General features: G+C 37.7%; 1 protein-coding gene across 8 annotated transcripts in view; it reads left to right on the top strand.

The window, feature by feature from the left end:
* RAPH1 (Ras association (RalGDS/AF-6) and pleckstrin homology domains 1) overlaps nt 1-22,886 on the top strand; it is a 103,898-nt gene that overhangs the window by 61,159 nt on the left and 19,853 nt on the right. For 7 of the 8 annotated variants that reach the window (XM_075093689.1, XM_075093687.1, XM_075093693.1 and 4 more), the window contains 3 exons: nt 6,999-7,073; nt 18,416-18,493; nt 19,832-19,991. In XM_075093689.1, the coding sequence (XP_074949790.1) occupies nt 6,999-7,073; nt 18,416-18,493; nt 19,832-19,991 (313 nt within the window). The remainder of the gene's footprint in view (nt 1-6,998; nt 7,074-18,415; nt 18,494-19,831; nt 19,992-22,886) is intronic. The other variant, XM_075093692.1, reaches the window with a different exon arrangement.

The raw sequence follows: 22,886 nt of genomic DNA, 5'->3' as shown, positions 1-22,886 counted from the left end.
TACACTTTAGTGTTTTTCTGAAGCATGATTGCTCTTGGCAGTCATAGAATCATAGAACAGAATCATAGAATCATTTCAGTTAGGAAATACCTTTAAGGTCATTGAGTCCAACAGTAAACTGAGCACTGCCAAGTCCACTGCTAAACCACGTCCTTGAGCACCACATCTACATGTCTCTTAAATACCACTGGGGGTGGTGACTCAACTGCTTCCCTGGGCAGCTTGTTCTGATGCTTGACAACCCTTTCAGTGAAGAACTTTTTCCTGCTATCCAATCTAAACCTCCCCTGGCACAACTTGACACCATTTCCTCTCATCCTATCACCTGTTACTTGGGAGAAGAGATTGACCCCCATCTTGCTACAACCTCCTTTCAGGTAGTTGTAGAGTGATAAGGTCTCCCCAAGCCTCCTCTTTTCCAGGCTAAAGAACTCCCATTGCTAAGGAAAGCAGAAAATGGATTTTTTTTTTTTTTAAATAGAGGTTCATAATTTCATATTGTATGCTTTTATATGTTTCATATGAATATATTGAGTTTGCAAAGAAAAATTTCAGTTCTCCTTTCCCGTCTTTGTCCTCTTTTGGGACAAAATTACAAAAATTATGCTTATACTGTGTTTAATTCTTGAGTTCTCTTTTGAAAATCGTGGATTCTAATTCTTTAAGCTGGAGTCCAAAGAATTCAACGTACTGATGTAGCTGAAATGCAACCTAGGGTAGTATATCCTTTCATCAAAGGTTTGCAAGCATATAGCTCTCTATTGGACACTGCTTACTCAGTTTCCCTCATTTTATTTTCTTAGGGACAGAAGGAGGCTTTTAAAAATATTTTTGTAGTGTTTCTCAACAGTCATATCAAATCCAAAATAGTGGCACAAGAGTGCCATCAGCTGGTTTAATTAGATATGTGTGTTAATGTTAAATTGTTAAGAGTTTTGCAAGAAATGTTGCAAGATACTTATGTACGCAAGTCCTCAGTGTCTTGTCATTGTCTGTTTTTTTTATGTACTGATGTAAGCTATTCCATTATATTCTGAGTGAATGATGTCTTTGAACCTACAGATAATAAATATTTAACCAGGAAGGAATTTTCCTATTTAACATATTTAAGGCATTAGAACAATAAGATAAAATACCTTAGAAGATTGCCAGGTCATCTATTTCTTACACTTCCCACACAGTTTTTGTTCATTATTTGTAAATTGACAGTGTGAAGAACGTGTTTGGCACCTTTCATACGGTATTGTACTGTTTTTAAACCCTGCATGTGTGTATTCAAAGCCCTTACCTCAAAATCAGAGGAATTAGATACAACTCTGCCTCTTAGCAATGAGATTGAATCTTTCTAAATTTGTCCCATTTCTGTACTAAGTGATAATCAGGTATGTAACAAGAAAATGGATGTTTGATATGAATGGGACTGTCAAGGTTTTGCAAAAATGTGCTAGTAGAATTGAAGAAATGAGGCAATGCGTATAGCATGTGAACTGATGGCCTGCTACAGCTGCAAGATGGCTACACAGCCTGCATCCTTCAGAACCTAGCTAGACAGCTTAGTTTATCACCTCTTCTGAAAGTATCTTCTTAAAATCTAACCATCAGTTACTCTCTGGAAAAAAAATACTACTATGCTCAGTAATTCAGTGTTAGTTTAGAAATAATTTCAGATTTGGGTTGGGGTTTTGTAGGTTTGTGGGGTTTTTGGTTTGTGTTTTTGTTTGTTTGGGGTTTTTTTTGGGGGGGGGGGTTGTGGGTGGGGTTTTTGTTTGTTTGGAATTTCTTTTTTTGAAACTGGTTTTCATCCTAAGACTTCAGAACCCCAAGAATTAAAACAACCCACTGAACTTTTCATAAAGGAACTGACAAGTATAATAGGGGAGAAAATATTGAGCTTTTGGCCAATACTAAAATTGTCATTTAGTATAATGCAACCAATTATATTCTGAAAATCTGAAAGGTATTTTTATTTTCCTGGTAGACCATCTATTCTATCATGTTTAGCAAACGTATTTTGTAGATGTAGGGTTGGTGATGGGTATAAAAATGTTTCAGCATTGAAAAAACTTTCTGGCATAAGCAGCTACTTTGTATTTAAGAGGGCTGTTGTGTTGAGTTCTCTGAAAACACTGAAATGCAATATTCAACAGCTGGTCCATGAACTTTTGATATTTAGGCCTGAAGATAATGGATGTTACATTCCTGCCTTCAAAGAAAGGATATAGAAGATCTTTGAAGTCCGAAGTATAATTTGGAACAAGACTATATTCCATGTTTTTATAAACATCAAGGCTAACTCTCTCTGCTGAATGAACTACACATGATCCTAACAGCATCTAGAGCTTCTAAATGTTAATATTAATGTTACTGAAATCTATTTTTATGTGTAGTGACTATCTATACCAGCTAAAGTTCGTTATGGAGACATTAGTGTGCTTATTTACATACTTTTTTGTTAGTTCTGACATTTTGATCATCATATACCATTTTTTAATGCAAGAAGTCATCACTGCCATGTCTGCTCACACTTCTTGTATAAAAGGAGTTAAAATAAATAAATAAAATAAAAGGAGTTAAAAACAAGTCTTTTCACTATTTTTTTCTCTCTCCAGGTCCTTTGAAGTAAATTGAGTTTCTGAAACTTAGTTCAGAGTCTGCTCTGTATTATGAAGAAGCACTAAAACATAACTGAATAGCTTTTTATGTATTGTGTAAAAATTGTCCCCAAAAGAATCTATTTTGGCATGAAAAGAAGTTGCAAACGCATTCAATACCGGATGGTAGGCTTCATATTTGCTTTTTTAAGGGAAGGAAGAGTATTTTCTGAAGATCATAAAGAAATAAATTTAGTGAGGTTCAGTCACCAGCATGGCTAGTGTTATGTCTTGTCCAGTGTTACTGTTGTAAAGTCTTGTAGCACAGTTTATATCAACAGATTCTTCACTTAAACAGTTTCTGTGGAAGAGCAAATTACATGATTTGATGATTTGACAAGGAGAAAAATTTTTCTTATTGCCTCTTAAGAATCCTCTTAAAGCCCTATCACATTTCCCTTCCTGGATGCTCACCAGGCGATGGCATTTTGAGTTCTGCCTGAGCAGTGGTGTTCTTAGATTAAATGGGAATCCTAAGTGGAGTCTGGCTCTGCATTCATAATTTAAAATATCAAAGTATAAGTGTTGGTCTTCACATTCTTTTACTGACGGAGTGATTTTATAGATCCCCTTTTAGTAGAAAATTTTAATATCTGCTAATGCCTGTTATGTGAATTTTTTCTACCTATAGTGGAAATAACTTTAGGAAGCTTTTTCATTTGCACTGCATTTGCATTAGTAATTTTATACAAAAACATATGAAAAGGTGTGGCTGCAACTGATGGCTGGATTTTATAGAGAAAGCTATCCTGTACATAAACACAGCTTTAAAAAAACCTAGTAGAAGTAAAGGATTAGCTAGCTTTGGACTGTGCACGCATTATAAATCAGACTCCTGTTACTCATGTTGAATAAGCTTCACTGAGTGTTTTAGTGAATGCTACAATTAAATAGTCTTCCAACACTGTTACAGCCTAGTTCTTGTATAAATTCATGCTTAGTATAGAGAACTGCAGACTTTTGCCTTTTCTGAAGCTTTTGTCAAAGTTTTAGACTTTCATGATGTATCAAATTACTTTTACCTTCCAAGGATATTTTAATATTCTGGTTGCGTGACAATTTTAAAAAATTGAAATACCCATTATGAGAAATTAAGGCCTTGTACTGTGGAAGCAACGAACCTAAGATGATGCATTGGGGTAGTGACTTGTTGCCAGGGCATAAGTTCTTGTTGTGATGGGAGCAGGTGGAAGGACCACAGATGCTTTTCATGGTGGAAGACTAGAAAAGTCTACCTAGGAGTAGTTAACATTTTGTTTTTCTTTTCTTAGAGTTCATTGGTGTTATCTTTAGTCTGGAAAAGTACTTGGGGTAGAAAAGTAGGTTAATTTATTTGGAAAGGTCAGGCATTTATATTGTCAGAGCTTTAATATATATTTGAACTCCAGAAGTAGAAAGGAAGAGTGGGCTATTTAGATCCTCTGTGTGGTCCAAGTTAATTGTAGCATCTTAAGAAAAAATAACAAAATATTTATCTTCCCATGAACAATGGAATATTCCTAGGAGCCTGTATTGAAGGGCAACATCTATTCACCTCAAAGCTTGATGTCTGAGCTGAAGTCTTTCCTTTGAAATAGATTAAATGCTTTAAAACTGTGGACTGTGAGAGAACAACACGTTGCTCTAAAATGAAACTTAGTTTTTGCTTTCTCTAATGGTTTGTGCAGGTCAAATATTTTTAAAATGTTATGTGCACATAGTTGTTGTTTAGCCAAGCTATGAATCCTAGAACTTGGGATTTCCTGTTGCTCTGCTACTTCTGTTCATTCTACTTCTGGTTATCTGCAGTACTGCAGAATGAGTTATGCAGTAGGAAGGAGCCATTCACAAAAAGGTGTCTGGCAAAGAACTCTTGCCTCCCTGTTTCTAGACTTGTCTCTCCAGGTCAGATTCACATAGGTAGTTGTCATCACACTGTTACTTGGTGTTTTAGTTGCCAACACCTGTTCCCATGAAATGCCATCTTTCTTGATTTCCAGAATAACTTTCCTGTGGTTATCTCTTTTCATACTTTGTTGCAGGTCTGGAAAGTAGTATTAGCAAAGTCCCCAGTGGTTACTTTTTTGTAAGAAATCTTTGGCATTACCATTTCTAGATAGAATAAATTTTCCTTAGTGGCGAAAAGTTTCATGGAACTTAAATGCAAGACAGCAGCAACCAAAATGACCAATGATAGGAAGAAGGTTAAATGGTCTGCCTTGAGCTTCTCTGTAGGAGAAGTATTATCCAGCAAATAGTATTTCCTTGAAGGAGAGATTCAGTATCCCCTCTTTATCCTGACACTATTGTTGACTGATAGACTAAGGAGAGGTGGTGACTAAACCCTAAGGAAGAGGCTATAAATGTTCTTTCTACTGCAGTTGCTCCATTCACCAAGCAAAAGCGATGCATATTAATTGAAGTCCTTGATGTCTGACAAAGACTCTGTCAAGAAACTCTTTAAAATAATTTCCTTGAACTTGTCTTTGGATTTTTACGTACATTTTTGAGCTTTGGATTGAGACAACCAATTTATTCCAGTTCTGTAGTAATATGTTGTAATGAGACCATGCGAAACTGACTTTGTGTAAAGTTAGGGCTTCTGTGTAGAAAAGGATACAACTCAGACTGAAAATGCACCTCGTAGAAATCATAAAAAGAGGGTTAGTCTGCCTTCACATTAAACAAAGCTGTATTATTCAACAGCAATGTTAGCATTGCATCTGCCTTTCTCAGGCCAAGTAAACAAACTGTTCTTTAAATGATAGCCTTTCTTAAGTATTGTTGGAGCTGCTGGAAATCCTGTGTATGTAGAAAAAGCAGAATGTGTTAGTTCATTAGTCCCAAATGATATGATTATGTATGTCAGGAAGTCTAACCTGGGAATTCTGTATGATTGTAAACAATGCATGAGACTCTTTAATTATACCAGGTCCTGCATCACAAAGCTGTAATCAGTGTGTGCTTGAGGTGTGAAAATAATGTCAATAGGCAGCACTGCTGTGCTTATAAAACATATAGACACAGATGGTAATTAATCTGCAGGCAGAAAATTCTGTATTTAGTCTGTAGCATAACCTGTGTTTATACTAGTGATTAAGTGCCAGGTGGGGCTTGGGCTGGAGCCTAGGTTTTACTTCAGGTGCTGTGTGGAGTCTTCTCTGAGCTGTAACTTTTAAAGCCTGCTAGAGATCCTTAATTACTCATCCCACTATTTGGTAAACTCCCCCTGCAGGCAAACTATTTGATATTGCCTTGCATGAAGTCGTAGACATAGTCCCTTCATTTTTTTCAGGAGACTATATCTTTTTGTGGCTCTGAAGAAGAGACAGGGGTTCTGTGCTACTAATTATTAAACAAGACTATAGTAGTCTCCTTAGTTGTCATACCTTGTTCTGTTATAGCATTGTGCCAACTGACACAAATAGAGCTGAGACAGATGCAGCCACATGGGACAGAATTTGCAGTACAGTGGTGGTACACAGGAGATATGCTTAATGCTCTGTTAAGTGCCACAGTATTAGCCTGATTTCCTTAGCAGACTTGTGACTATGTGGTTCTGCAAATTCCTGTGGGTTAATGGTTTTGTTGTTCCTCTGTAGCAGATGCTGGAGAAGATAAACACTGTTAACTGTCATTAACTGATTTTTGCCTTTTGAGAAGTCCTCAAAAGGTTGCTTTTCATTTTTAAACAGATTAAAATATATTTTCTGCTAATTCCTCTTCCAAGAGAAATACGTGGATTCGTTTCTAACTTCTTGGTTTATATAATTTGGACTGTACGAGAGAAGAAAGACTTGAGTCCTTTTTTTTTTAAAAAAAAAGGGAAAAATTAATTGTAAGTCAGATTTGGATTATTATTACAGTAACATCTTTTTTTTTTCTTTAACTATGGAAGCAGCAGCCAGTGCAGAAAGTGTGAAACCAGTTCCTTGTGTCCAGGATGACCAGTTTTCAGTGGCTTTATATTTGTGTAATGGAAGTAGAATGTTCAGTTTTAGAAGACTGGACAGGATTTTAAAAAGCATTATAAGTGCATGTTTTCTTACTTTTATACTTCTAAATGTCTTTAAAAATAAGTTGTCTCTTGCAGAAAAGAAACCAGTAGCAGGTAAGCAAAACTTTCTTAATTCTGTTCTGTGACATTGTATACAGGGGAAGATTAAAATAGTGTCCTCTATTAACGCAACCGCTTTTGTATTAGTGTGTTAGGCTTGTAATATTTGAGAATGTTCACATTTTTATGGGAGGGAAATAAAGTGATGACGTTTTTTTTTTCCTTAAACTCTGCTTCTGTAATCAAGACGCTATAAAATTACTATACTGACTCCTTTTGACTTATGTTCTTTCTCTTTCTTTCTGCACAAGCACTCCTATTTGGACAGGGAAACCTCCCTCCTTCTGAGAAACATTGCAGGAAAGCCTTCTCATTTGCTGACCAAGGTGATGCTTCTTCTTTCCACCTGTATGTGACTATTTCTATGTAGAAAGAATGCTTTTGGTGTGTGCTATGCTCCTCCCACCCCTACCCTTTCCAGGAACTTGTGCATTTACTTACGTGATTTTCCTGATTGTCCAAGGTGCTTTTAATGGCTGAATTTTGCTTGTTTCTGCTGATGTATAAGTGTTCAAGTTCTTGGCAAATACTTAATAGCCATGTCAGCAGGTAAAATGCCCTAGCTGAAAAGGAAATGTACTGAGCTAGAAGTTCTTTTGTTCCTATTCCCATTCACTAGTTTAATAAAATAAAGATCACCACTGTGGAAAATACGTGGGAGTATTCAATACTGTTAAAAGGCAGGGGTATCCTTAAAATAAGTTCACTTGCCATGTTGAAGATAAAATGTATTAAGTAATGGGGTGGGGTTTTTTGACATTTTGAATGCTGTCTTAACATAATGTGCAGAGAATATCCTAGTGAGACAGTGGTCTAATGAGCCACGCATGTACAAATCCTGATTATAAATCAATATTCTTCGCAGGAAAGAGGTCAGTAATGTACAAAGTGAGTGCAAATTGCCATTCACTTTCTCTGATTCAGTTTGTTAAGAATTACATTTTCTATATGTGCTTCCTTTTGAAACTAGAGTAGGAGGGATGGAGCAAGCTATAAATCACCTTGGTGAAAAAACAAGCTGGGATGAAGAACATACAGCTTCATGTTGTTGAGAAAACTTTGAATGTTCAGTGGCTGAGGTGTCAGATATGTCTGATGCTACTACCTACTGCAAACCACTTCTTGGGTTGCTTTTCTAAAATAGACACTCTAGAGGAGAAACCACAGGCAAGCCTGAAGTGACAAAATGTACCTTGGTGACCTCAAAACAATAAGAATAATGTTTGCTGGGTACAAGTAGTCCGTATTTTCCAGTAAAAGTTTAAAACTAGTTTACCACTTTTTCTTAAATACCTTAACGTTCTTCTCAAAATGCTCAGCATGCATCTTGACAACAGATTTTCAAGCTGTCTTCTAGGGGAGTATAAACAGCCAAAGCCAAGTAATTTTCTGCTCTTGTGATTGTTTTGCTTAAAATTTAAGTTCATACCTCCTTCCCCTGTCAGCTCCTTGCTTCTGCACCCCCAACAAAGCAAGCAGCAACGAAACCAGCAAACCTTGCTTGATTGCAAATAGATTAACAACAGCTGTGGCACAAACAGAAACCATCATTTTCTCTCTTTCATCTCCATGTGTTTTCATATTCTCCCTTCTGGTTATTTATCTGGGATGAGTGTGGGTTAGCATATGGAACTTCAATTTAAAAAAAGGCATAAAATATTAAGTCCATTGCATCATGACCACAACCCACCTTATATCAGTGATTCTAATAGACTCCTGTAGTTAAATGTTTGAGTTTATAAATCTTTGTCTTGTCTTATTAGACTTTGTAGCCCTTTGGGTCAGGTGCTTTTGGTGAGCTGCTTGACGTTCTGAAGATAATGTTGTTAGCTCAGTTTAGGATGTCTCAGTACAGCTGTGACCTCTTCTTCTATTGAGCACACAGCGCTGGCATGGATACTTACTGGTTCTCTTCTGACCTCCCGCAGAGAGAAATATCTTAAGTGATGAAATGGAAGTCCACTTTGCTATTTAGATCTCTTCAGCTTGCTGTAACATTAGATAAGCCCCAGTGTGAAACAAGCAGCCCCAAGAAACAGGGATTTTCCTTGCAATTGTAGCCAGGTGTTAAATCAGTTAAAGGTAGGATCATGTTGCAGTTCAATGCTGGTGTCTGGTGTGTCAACTATTTCTTACTGTCTTACTGTTTCTTGTATTCTTTCCCTTTTTTGATCTGTCTACCTGTTATATGGAGACTAGAGACACTTTGGGGGGATCATAATACCATTATTGTCCTCTGGTAATATAACTAGTTATAAAAATTCTAGTAATGGACTAGATTCCTTTTGCATTACAACCATGCACAAATACAGTTCCTGTTGCAGCATAGGGCACATCTCAACACAGAAAATGATGTATTCATTGTGGTGATCTCTTACTTTCTAAACATAATTCTGTGTGTTGTTGTTCACACAGCATTCAAAACCCTTCTGAAAACAGAAAGAAGTGAAAGCATATCAATGGAGTTACTGAATATTGAAAATAAAGCAATGTATCTTTTATGTGAAATCTGCAAACTTGTTTCCCTATAGGTTTGGAATTAAGCCATGAAATGAATACTGAAAACTAAGCTTATGGCTGTGAAATATTAGAGCACTTGCAAATAATTTTGAGAGAGTATTCAGGGCTTGACTATATCCTAGGTTAGGACTTAAAAATAAGAAATAGAAACGTAACACGCTGGATTTTGAAGTTACCATTTCTTCTATCATTCTGATGCATGTGAATCTGAAACTACATTCAGGAAGCCAGATGATGGTGATTTAATGATGTAATGCTTCAGATATGTATGTCAGCATCTGGAGAAAAGGAATTGTATTATGCCTTCTCTTCCCAAATATCTAGTACTTAATTCTCCTTTTCTTGTTGACCTGAAAGGCAAATATTCTTCTTATGAATGTTGATTCCCCTGTTTTGTAGATGGTTGCTACATAGTGTAATCCTCTCAGACCTTTCAATAAATCGGTTGTGAAGTTGGCTTCATGCATCTTAAGTCAATCTGATTCAGATGTCCTCATTCTTGAATGAAACATCTGTTTGCGATTTTTTTTAATGCAGTTTAAAAATATAGCAATTGATTTCTAATCTGTAAAGGATGTAAGCATGATCTGAAAACTCCAGCTTCCTACAGCCAGTTTCTGTGGAAGTTGTGATGGCCACAGCTGGAAACCACAAAAAGTATATAGGTGGTTAGTAGCAGGGTTTTGTGCAAACAAAATTTTTGTTCAACAAGCTGCTTTGTACTAATCTGCTGTGATTATTGTGATCTTGCTATGTAGTTTTAATGTCAGCTTTGTCTTGGAATGAGTTATAATAAGCTATTGTAGATACATTGTTAGACAAATAGTCTATGTTCTCAAATCTGTGTTTCTGCCCTGTTCCACATATCGGTCATGCTTTTTGTCCAGCTAAAACTAATTACCAGTCAGTCCTGGTGCCTCATGTTATGTTGTTGTCGTCTTTCCACTCCCAATCTTCCTTACTTCGGTTTCTAAGGCCTATTCTCCATCCTGATTTGGTTGGGCTTCTTTTGTTTGTTTCTTTGGGGTTTTTTTGTTTGTTTTTCTCTCTCCTCCCCTTTCTTGCTTTTTCCTGGTCCCAGATCTAGTACCTTTTCTCCTGTATCTATTTGCCTTAGGTAGCCGCAGTAAGAAGCCTGGCCTAGAACTGTTACAAGACAGGTCCTATTCAGAGGCAAGCAGGAAGATAATCTAGTGCAGATGGATGCATCGCGGGATAAAAAGTCAGGGAAATTCCTTGCAAATGCAGTTTGGTTTTTTTCTTCATCAGTACTAGTTTTGTCAAATCTAGTTCGAGTATTCTTCTGGGGAAGGCAGGATGTGTGTCCCTGCTGAATAAGATTCTATTCTGCTATACCTTGAAACATACCTTTAAAATGGCACAAAGTCTAGTTGGAGGCTGTTAATCAGTGGTGCACCCCAGAGGTTAATACTGGGTCCAGTACTTTTCAACATCTTAATTAATGATCTGGATGGTGGGGCAAATGCTAACTGTAATTTCTGGTTCAAGCTTGGTCTAAGTCCCGCACCTCTGGCCCACACTAAAAACTACTCCTCAGCATTGATCTCTTTGTTCCAGCTTGCTTTTGGCTGCCCAATTCCAGCGCCACTCCAGCGGCCCCTCTAGGCACTCTCTTTCGCTGACCCATAACCCTATAGACAAGCTGTTGATGTATGGGCTGGAGAAGCAGACAATGATGTGGACTGAGAACTGGCTGAATGGCTGGGCCCAGAGGATGGTGATCAGTGGTGCCAAGTCTAGTTGGAGGGCAGTAACTAGTGGTGTACCCCAGGGGTCAGTACTGGGTCCCATCCTTTTTAACATCTTCATTACTGATCTGGATGATGGGGCAGCATGTGCCCTCAGGAAGTTTGCTGATGACTCCAAACTGGGAGGAGTAGCTGTGATGCCAGAGGGCTGTGCTGTCATCCAGAGGGACCTCGACGGGCTGGAGAAATGGGCTGACAGGAACCTTGCAAAGTTCAACGGAGAAAAGGGTGAAGTTCTGCACCTGGGGAGGAACAGCATCATGCACCAGTCCATGCTGGGGACACCGAGCTGGAAAGCAGCTTGTAGAAAAGGACCTGGGGGTCTTGGTGGACACCAAGTTGACCAGAAGCCAGCAATGTGCCCTTGTGGCAAAGAAGGCTAATGGTATCCTGGGCTGAACTGGGAGGATTTTTGTCAGCAGGTGGTTGAAGGTGATCCTTCCCCTCTACTCAGCACTGGTGAGGCCACACCTGGAGTAGCGTGTCCAGTTCTGGGCTCCCCAGCACAAGAGAGTTACAGAGCTACTGAAGAGAGTCCAGCAAAGGGCCACAAAAACAATGGACTAGAGCATCTGTCCTGGGAGGAGAGGCTGAGAGAGCTGGGACTGTTCAGCCTGGCAAAGAGAAGGCTCGGGGAGTCATCATCCATGTGTACAAATACCTGAAGGGAGGGTATAAAGAAGATAAGATGGAGCCAGGCTCCTTCAGTGGTGTCCAGTGACAGGACCAGAGGTGATGGACACAAATTGAAACAAAGGAGGCTCTGTCTGAACATCAGAAAACACTTTCTTTTACTGTGAGGGTGAGTGAGCAATGCCACAAGTTGCCCAGAGAAATTGCAGTGTCTGTCCTTGAGATACTCTGAAGCTATCTGGGCATGGTCCTGGGCAGCTGGCTCTAGGTGGCTCTGCTTGACCAGGGGAGTTGGACAAGATGACCTCAGCCATTCTCTGAAAATTGGGAAAAACAGGTTTCCCAGAGATAGGGACATGTACATTTTTCTGATATGGAAAAACATAGCCTTTGCTTTGCCTCACCCTTTGAGGTAGCTGAGGTACCGGTTTTTGCATCCTTTCTTCCTCAACTTCAGTTTGAGATAGACACCAGCATTGCAGTTTTCTTCCCAACCAGTTGTTTTAATGATATTACAAGGAAATAAAATTCTGATCTTGTTGAAGTTGTGCGGTGGTTCTCTTTAACCACTGGCAGTAGCACTGCCAGGTTTATCTGAAAATTTCTTTGCATCACACTTCTAGCATTAACACTTTGCCTAAGAGTATATGGTGGTGTCGTATGGTCCAAGATCACTGGGAAGAGTGTGATAAGTTTAAGTACTGGGTAAGTTTGATTAAGCACAAGAGAGGTTCTGGAGACATTCACAGATGCCATTATGCATTTAAATTCGTAAGCAGCTGCCATCTATCTCTTAGCCTTCCTTCTTTGCTCTAATAGACTGTGGGAGGGAAAGATCCCTTCTGTAGGAACTTGTGGCAAGGGCCAGTGTGACTGAGATGCATTTAAAATATAACTGCTGCTTTCCAGTTTCCATTCAGAAGCCATCTTCTGTGTTGGAGTTAGGCTTCTTGTAGCAAAAAGTTTGAATGGTGCACAGAAATAGAACAAAGGAAGAATATAGCATTAGCCCAGTGTAGTATCATTGTAATATTTAAAAACTTCGCAGAATCACACAATGGTAGGGGTTGGAAGGGACCTCTGGAGATCGTCTTGTCCAACCCCCCTGCTTGAGCAGGCACACCTAGAGCAGGGGGCACAGGAGCACATCCAGGCGGGTTTTGAATGTCTCCAGGGAAGGAGACTCCACAACCTCCCACAACAGGGCAGCCTGTTCCACTGCTCTGTCACCCTCACAGTAAAGACGTTTTTTCTCACGTTTAGCTGGAACTTCCTGTGTTCCAACTTGTGCCCATTGCCCCTTGGCCTGCCATTGGGTACTGCTGAAAAGAGCCTAGTCACATTGTCCTGATACCTACCCGTTAGATATTTATACATATTGATGAAATCCCCCCATAGTCTTCTCCAGGCTAAACAAACCCAAGTCCCTCAGCCTTTCCTCATAAAGGAGATGCTCCTGTCCCCTGATCATCTTGGTAGCTCTCCGCTGGACTTGCTCGAGCAGTTCCCTGTCCTTAAACTGGGGGGCCCAAAACTGGACACAGTACTCCAAATGCAGTCTCACTAGGGCAGAGTAGAGGGGGAGGATAACATCTCTCGACCTGCTGGCCACACTCCTTTTAATGCACCCCAGGATACCTTTGGACTTCTTGGCCACAAGGGCAAAGTGCTGGCTCAGGGTCAGCTTGCTGTCCACCAGCACTTCCAGGTCCTTCCCAACAGAGCTGCTTTCCAGTAGTTCAGCCCTCAGCCTGTACCGGTGCCTGGGGTTGTTCCTCCCCAGGTGCAGGACCTCACGCTTGCTCTTGTTTAATTTCATCAGGTTCCTCTTGGCCCAGCTTCACAGGTGAATAATTCTCAGACACAACCCCCAGAACAATATTACTGCTTTACATGCATTTCCATATTTATTAACATAAAACAATATGGTGACAATAAGTCAGGAATGTGCCAGAGGTATAGAAAACTCTATATTAGATTGGGAAGGAAGAAAGAGAAAATGTGGGGTTGAGTGTATGTTAAGGAGGATGGACTCCTCACCAGGAAAACAGCAGCTGTACACTCACGTTTAGTGAGCTTTGAAGGAGTGTAATGTATTTGTGTCTGTCCCTTTCTGCTTTACTCAGGTTATTCTGGGTTACTATGAGAAGAAATGCACTAAAACGTATGTTTTGAGAATGGTCATAAACTACTACTGTAAACACAAGTTCACTGTTTATAAATGGGCTGTGCCACCATTACCACACATTATTTTTTATGGTAGGGGTGTTCTGCCTGTCCTAATGATTTTATCAAGAAATACAGAAGAACAGTGGTTAATGTTGACTCATTTGTATTTCCCCTTCCAGTGCTGATCACATACACACTTGTTCTAGTGTTCTTTTCTTTCCTTCTTTAAATAATAAATGAAATCAACAGAAAACACTTCATTAATCTGATAAATGTTCTGACTGATACACATTAAACACAGGGCCAATAAAGCTGTTTTGAAGTTTTCAGGAATTGGGTACAAATTGAGGTGTTAATATGGTGTTCTAAGGCAACAGGAACCTCTGTTTCAATAAAAACTGTACAGGAAGGAGAGTCCTTGCAAAACAGGTGATTGCCCTTCTACATGAGGCTGGACTGTAGCTAGGAAAATAAACAGACACCTGCTTCCAGTGCTTCAGAAGTCAATGCTAGTTATGTATTTAGTTATCTTATCTGCATTCAGAGAAAGACTGCAGAGAAAAAATTCAAATATTAAACATAAATTTATTCTTTTATGCATTATGTGTTCTGTGTAACTGTCTTGCTAACCTAAGTGAAATATGCGCTTTGCTACTTACCTCTTATCATTTAATTACTAGCTTTCATAAATACTGTAACCTTTTGGAAGTGATTCTCCCCCCCCCCTTTTTTTTTTCCCCATTCTGTCTGAGATATCTGTAAAAGGTGTCAGTTAATGACACTTTAAAAATGTACAAAGAAACAAAAAGTAAAACCTCAACCCAGAAATGTGAGGAATAAAGTCACTTCAGCAAGGTCAGCTCTGTCATAGCACACATCTTGCATATTTAATGGTAAAACACAGCTGGAATATCTTTAACTGTACATTTAACTGGAAGCTGAGGCAGGAGACTGACTGTTCTCATATTAAGGAAATCTTAACTTTAAATTTTTGGGGGTTATTCTTTCTACTATGCCAGTATAGAATTATTGAAAACTTGCATTCTGGTATAAAAATATGAAGTAGTAGTCATTAAGACCATTACATTGTGGAGCTCTACTCTTTCAATTTTAGTTCACGATATGTTAGGATATTTTGGATGAACAAGTTCCTAACGTAAGTATGTTGCCAAGCATTTTTTTTAAATCGGGGTGATGTTTTCCATAAGCAAAAGCAATCTTGGCTCAAAGCTTTAAAATGCAAGTATAACAATACTCCTGAAGTCGTTCCATTAAAGTGAGGAATTTATGTTGCAATTTTGCAGTGATGTGTACTACTACTAAACGAGAATGTCCTTTTCCTGTCAGAGGTGGAAATGACACACTGTTTTGTGATTTTATGCATATGTATGTATCACCTTTATGCTTTTCAATAGTACGCATGTGACCATAAAGGCAGTCTTACCAATGAGTGGATTCTACTGAATCTTTCTGCTGTGTTAATTTTGAACCAGATCAGCTCCCTGACTGAATTGTCTGTGCGGCCACAGCAGTGCTATGACTGCTATAACTGAGGAGTTACGCTGTCTAAGGGAGGCAGGAGTATCAGCCATTTCAGGGATTTACATTCATATATGCTGTTTGTGAAACCATGACCTAGGCAGCAGTGCTGCCATTTAAGTGTGTGTTTATGACCCTTTGGCAACCTAACTCACATCACTATTACTAGAAGGATTTACTAGCAAAGGAGAAATAAATGCCTATGTTAATGTGATTGGACTGTATGTCCTGGCCTTGTTAATTTGCAGTGTTGAATAGTTTACAGTTGCAGTCAGGTATTTTTGCCACCTGTCACCTTTCTCCATATGCAATGAAAACTGTTGTTAGCTTAGTACAAGCTGAAGAATTGCACATGCTTCCTCCCATTGAGGAGTTGCCTTGGTTCCCTATACGGAGGAGGAGAGAGCCTGGGTTTGTGTCTGAGTGCAGTTCTGGGGTGGCTTTGATGGGGAGGGGATGTGGATGGCTGTTTTCCTGGGCCATTAGGAGAGAAATAGAAAAAGTTGTTGTGAGTTTTGAAGATTTCTGCAGTTAGTGAATTGCTTTATTAAGTAATCAAAATAGTTCTTCCTTCTGCTCCAGTGAAACATCGTTTTTCACATCAGCAATGATGCAACAGTGGCCTGAGCACTAACTATAAAACAAAACTTGAGTAACTTAAAATCCTTGACTACTATGTGCTTTTAGAAACTTCTAATACTTGCTTCCTTTTCCTCTGTGCATTTCCAGTAAGTCAGTTCAGACTTCTTTTTATAATTTGTTGCTTTTTGAAGCTGGCTCTTATTTTTATAATTGTAATTCTGAGGTTTTGTTTAAATTTAAACCGACTTTGTTAAACTCTAGTAAAGTGTAAGATATTCTGATCTCTGGACCCACATTAAAATTTGAGTTGGAAATAAAAAGTAACTTGTAGGCATTACAATAGTAAATCCTCAAAATGTTTTTTGATCTACATATTTATTTTTAAAAGCATTTTAGGGAATGGTGGATTTGAGATCAGCAAAGATGTTTTAGCTATGTTGGCACAGGTATATGAGAGGCCCAGCTGATTCCTTGTTGCTTGCTGTCTTGTTGCTGTCTGTGCCTGTGCACTGTGGCTGTAAAGTGCTTCTGCTGGGGTTTGCTATAGATAGTTGCATTGCACAGGTGTATGGTGAAATGAGGTGGAAAACTGTGCTGCTTGACTTTAGTGAAGAGCAAAACCAGATGTGCTGTCAACCTTTATACAGCAATAAAGGTTTATGGTTGGGTTAACAAGCAGCTGCTTTTAAACCATAAATTACAGTTTCTCCAAATGTATGATAAAAGAAGTCTTTTGCTCTTGCTGAGCACAGGTGCGTAGCATCACTTTTAGAAACTTGCAAGTATTTAAAGCCTTGATTTTTAGTAATAATGTATTTCTACAGATGGAAATGGTTGATGTTAAGGAAGAGGAAGAATATTTTAGAGTTCTAGGTGTGTTTTACATTTAAATGATTGTAAGTATCATGGCACTGTTTTTAATAGAACATTGATCTGATTTGACCTTTCTAAGCTATGACACCATTGTTATGGTGAATAAAAAGCTGTAGTTCCCTGTAGACTAATAAAAACCTATGTTCCTAGGTAATTGAGTTCCCAGATAATGTTTCAAGCTCATGTTATTTCTGCTTGTATCAACTTCCTAGTTCATTTTCTTGAAAAGAATTATGTTCCTCACAAAGCAGGCTATTGTACTGTCTAGCTGATGTTTTCTCTGGTGCATGGGCACAGTAAGAGTACAATAAGTAGCCTAGGAGTAGCCTTTAGCAGTTGATAGGAATATTAGTAATTCACTGAGAATTGGAAAACTTAAACTCTATGGATTTCAGGGTAGCTGAATCTTGCCTTTTACAAGAAAAGCAACCATCTAAATACATAGTAAAGAAACCACGAATTACATCCATGCAAGAAAGCAATGCAGAACGAAATGTCTATGTCATGCTGAGTGTTGTTGTGATGGGCTGTGCTACTTTTGATCTGAGAAAAGTTTTAATTTTTCATTTATAAGGAGATTGAATATTTTGGAGGGGATTCGTTTAATATGTTCATTTATTTTCTAGATATGTTTAAATAATTATAATGCTTTTAGATATTAACCACATCGAACATCCACAATTTAAGATTTCTAAAATATGAAACCTGCATATGGCATCTTAAAAAGAGTGGTTGCTTGTTCAGCTGCGTATTTCAAATCCACTTTCAACAGAAATATCAATAATCTTCAGAAATGAAAAAACAGCATTGCTGATCTTACAATATACAGATTCCTTTAGCATCAGCAGATAGAATAGATTTAAATAATCTGAATTTTTAATGCATTCCCAGTTGTAAGAAAAATAGGTTACTCTAGAAGAGCTACAAAGAAAAGAATGCTCGTTTGCTTTATGTGTCTTAAAATACTTAAAGTGAAGAGAGGTACAACCTGGATTTAGTAAGGATAAAGGGAGTGTTCAAGCTACTTACTTATTGCAAATGGATTTAGGAGTTTAAAATCTTCCATACCAATGCACCTAGTGTGGAATCCTATTTATAGGACCTGTTTTCCATATTTCCTGTGTGTTGTTAAATTCTGATATTTCTCAGTGTGCTATTTATGTTTTATGTTGATCAACCAAAAATCTATTGGGTGTACTCAGTTTTACTCTCTTGTTGAATATGTATTGTCCGAGTCTATGACTGTAAATACATGATATGCTAAAATACTTAGTAGCAATGCACAAGGCTACATACAATATGGAAGAACAGAGAAATACTAAAGGTGTCTATACAAAATATATACTTCTGGTGTGTTCTTTGGGAGATAATGGCAGTTGTATTTCTAAATGTTAAATGTATATAGTAACACTTTTTGTCTTAAAAAATAATAGTGTTCATCATCACTAAGAAATAGTTGAGGATTTATAGGTGGGTAAATCAGCATTTCAGTTCATGTTTTAAAGCGTGGTAGCCTCAGAATTAAATCCACTAAAACCAGACTGAAGTTTGTGTAAACTGGAATTCTATGTGTTGTCCCCTAGGAGGAACAAGCTGCTAAACTCAAAGCTGAGAAGATTAGGGTTGCTTTAGAGAAGATTAAAGAGGCACAAGTGAAAAAGGTAAGTAATTTCTCCTGGTTTATAAGATACTTTTTCACCTGGAAAATGCAGACAAAAATCTTCTCACTTGTGTCTATTACCCTTAAGTTGCCCTCAGGAAAGTAGGAACACTGTAGCGTTGTGATCTTGAGTGATAATGTGCTTTCTCATCTAAGCTAGACCTAATCAAGAAAATCCTAGCATATGGAATAACATTTTGGGTTTTTTTTAAGGAATAGCTTGTTATGCAGCTAGTGCACATTGAGAAGACTCTGCCAGCTTCCACCCAGACTTGAAATGAAGGTGCATCCTGCTGAGATTGTCTGTGTACCTTAAGCAGTCACACATTTAAAATTTGGTTCTGTTTTCTTTACAGACCCCCTTTCCCCATTATGCATAGCAGGATTTTCCAGTGGTAAATGGAATAATACAAGCATTCAAGACTACAGACAGGGGTTACCAAGTGGAGAAAGTCTACTGACATTACTTGATGCACTATCAAAGAATATAAAGTGTTCCCTTGAAATCTAGCCCTCTTATTTTATGTTTGGAGGTTTTTAGTAGCTTAAAATGTCTTTTACATTTAGTGTTTGTATATCAAAAGCTGAAAAACTGTCCTGGTTGGAAGGGAATTAACAGTGTGTTACAACTAGTATGTTTTAACTTCCAGATGAACAAGGTATAAAAAAAGGAAGCATGAATGACTGGCAAGAAGAATTACTGTCTTAAGTGTTTTTGAATGCTTAAAAAAATGGCTGCAGTTTTCTTGCTGGACAGTGACCTCTTTAAAGTGCCTATGAAAAGCCATTGTGTTTTAGAAACAGATTTCTTTTGCGCTAATGCTTTGTACTGCCCAGAAGAAGATTTAGTATAGGTATATTGTTTACATAATCAGCGTTTTTAGAAAATGTGGGGGAAGCAGGCAGAAAGCTTGAATTGCAAATCTGAAAAATTCTGTTTCTATACAAGGTTGTGCAGAACTCTATATCTGGTTTGTTCCACCTAGAGATGTGACAAAAATTGTCACAAAGACACTTCATTAATCAGAACAGGACGCTTTGGGAGGAGGGATTTTTTTTTCTCCTTAACACAATTAAAGCATGTTGGCATTGATTGGGAAGACCTTTATATTTACTCTCTTATACTGAAGGAAAACAGTATCTTGTTAAGTGTCCGTGATACAAATATCTAACCATCATTTATGGCTTTTTACATTTTGAGGGAGTGTCTTGATTGAACTTAATAGTTTATTCCATTTTAACAAAATCTGAGAAAAAGAAGCAAGATCATAAAAAATATGTTTTTATTTGAAATGTGGGAAATTAATCCTTCTTGTTTTCCTAATTTTCTGCTTAATAGTTGGTGATCAGAGTCCATATGTCTGATGACAGCTCAAAAACAATGATGGTGGATGAGAGGCAGACAGTCAGACAAGTATTAGACAATCTGATGGACAAATCGCATTGTGGTTACAGTTTAGACTGGTCATTGGTGGAAACCATCTCTGAATTGCAAATGGGTAAGTAATTATAAACACAATTCTTATCTATTGATGTAATACTTGTCTATTTATGTGTCCTCAGAAAGATGTAAATTCTTGTCTTCATACTATTCATCATCCCATTCATTCTTGTAGTAAATGTTAATTCATGTAATAAAGCTCATGAATGATGTTGTTTCAGAATGATCTGGAAATGTTTTCTTCTTTCATGTTGAAAGCATGTCTAAATTCTAAGGTGTGATATAGGAATTTTACTAATGTCTAATCACTGAGCCTCTTGGTTTTGATGTGTTCCTCACAGAAGAAAGAGGTAAGGGATAAAAAACTTACTGTTCATCTTTCTTGCTAAATAGTATTTTCTACTGATCCTAATAGCTTTTATTACAAAAAGTTGTCTGCATTGTTTTTTTCCTGTTAAATATTTTAATGCAATTGGCAATATGCCTCTAAGGGCAGTTAAAGCTCCTTTGCGCTGCATTGCACATACAACAGTGTAAGTTGTTCATTTAGCCAAAGGATATACCATCTGAGTAGAAAAGAAGGGGAAAAAATGACAGGAAAACAGTATTCTTAATCCCCATTATCAGAGAAGAATTACATCAAAGAGATGATAAGCACCTTAACCGTTGACTAAAGAAAAGCCCAGAACTGAACCCAAATATCTGGATTTCAAATTAAAATGCAAATTAATATTTTTTCTCTCTTGTGCTGAAACCTTTTCTATTTCAAGCAGTGTAGTGTGTTAACTTTGCTTATTGTTAGACAGAAAAGGCTATTGTAGGGTGACAAGGTATCCTTCGATTCTTGTACTTTTCTTACAAAAAATAACATCTTAATAGGCTCAAAACCTTAACATTTTAATAAATGAAATCTTAAAAGTTGCCCAATTTGGGAACCAGAAAGAACTTGCACAAATTCTATGTAAATCCAAATTAGGTATATAAAACTTAAAGGTGCAATTCTGTAACACTTTACCGTATTAGTTCTATAATCTTATTGGTTCTGCAATAGTTTTGTTTCTGTCACTGAAACCTCTCTGAATTTGTAGGTAGCAGGATCCTGAACTCAAGGCTCAACCAGGGGTCTTTCCCATCCTAGATTTGCTTTCGTAAGACACTTCCATTCACTGTGCAGCCTCGAAAGAATGAAGGAACAAAATACTGAAAAAATATTTTCAACTTCTGTTGAAACTTCTGTCAGCTAGGCTGCAGACAGAAAGATAAACTGATATTTATCCAAATTAACAGTGCGACTGAATTAAGATTTATTTTAAATGAAACCAGGGTTACAAATCTCTCTTGTTGGGTGTTTTGCCAAGTATATGCATGCCCTACTGCATGGGCTCAGTGACATACTGGGAATGACAGAGTCTGACTGCTGTATTGAAAGAGTTTCAAGCTAAAGAACAACTTATATACAGAATTTTAAATTCAGACTACAACGTGAGAAACCCAAGAAAGATGCAAGAGGGTAGAATTCTGTTTCCTCTTTCATTTTTCAGTTTGGCTTTCCTTGATCCTTGGTAGGGCAACTGTTAGGTAGTTTGTCATAATTTCAAATATGTGGTGGTTTGTTTGGTTTTTTTTTTTTGTTTTAAAGACAATCCAAAATGCAGCCTGTTTGATTCATATATTTATACTGGAACTTGAAAAACATACAAAAAAATTATTTCAACAAAACCCTCGCCCTATGTACTATTGTGTATTGTATTGTGTTGTTTTGCCAGTGATTCATCTTTTGAAATGTGTTTTTCTGACAATGCCTATGTAAGAGGAAGGAGCACCTTTATTATAGCATTTTCCTTTAGCAAGACACAGACTACCTATGTACACATAGGTGTATTTTACCATGTTGTCTTGTCAGTTGATTGCTCATGAATCACACAGTTAAATAAAATGTAGTGAAAGCTTTAAGCTAACAAACTGGAGGAAGACATGAGGCCTCTGGAGTTCCTGATTGTCTTTGGATTTTATGTGGTCTGCTTCAAATGTATATGGTTAATTAGTTTTTTGAGGAGTCTGATTATAGGTACATGTACTTGAAGTGGAAGGCCACCTGTTACTATCTAGTGGTTTAACCAGCAGCTTTATATGTACTTTCAGAGGAACTGATATTATTTCCAGAATTCAGAATGAAATGCTTTACCCAGTTTTACCCTGCAAGTTTGTAACAGAAACAACTCTGGAAGGTTTCTTTTGGTTGGGAGAAAGGTTGTTTTCATTTTTTTAGTTAGAGCAGAGTATGTCTATGAAGTATCTGTGGGTTACCATGTTTTAATTCTAGAGGGTATGTTTAATAGGAACACTGCATTATATGCAGTTTTGCATACTATAGGAACATATACACTCAGTGAAAGTTGTTTTGTGTTTGAGTTCAGTTATTGTTCTTCTTGTGATAACAGTTGATGTATTTTGAAAGCTATCCAGTTTCAGTAAGAGGCTGCAGTGAGATTTAAACTTTTGTACCACAGTCCTCAGAAGTTTTTTTGGTTTGTACTTCTGTTAGGTAACACTTTTTTTACATTCTTGGAAGACAGTATTGCTGTGCTGCTGATAGAGTTTGATGGAAGTCATGAGTTGTAACTTCAAAGCCTCTTAAAAAGATTTCACTGAGACCTCAGTAATGTGTTGTCATCTCAAACCTTAATTCATTCCCTACAGATGACATTTTGTTGCGTTCACTCTGCTTAGTGTTCTTAATTACCGAAGATGTGGAGATGTCATCCATCATCTCCGTTCTTCATTAGTGATAGCGCCTAGGTATGGATGTGTTCAGTGCCATATACCCTCTGTAAAAATGTGGTGTAATTGATTTTGGGGAAAAAAATATGTTCTGCTTTCAGATGCAACTGAAAGGTCAAGCAAGTACCAAAGGATTCTGAAAGAAATAGTTTGCTGAAATGCCGCTGTGTGG

Source organism: Phalacrocorax aristotelis, chromosome 5, assembly GCF_949628215.1.
Source record: "Phalacrocorax aristotelis chromosome 5, bGulAri2.1, whole genome shotgun sequence".
NCBI classification, from domain to species: Eukaryota; Metazoa; Chordata; class Aves; order Suliformes; family Phalacrocoracidae; genus Phalacrocorax; species Phalacrocorax aristotelis.
Note: the sequence above shows the minus strand (reverse complement) of the source record. Positions and strands in the feature narration are given on the sequence as shown.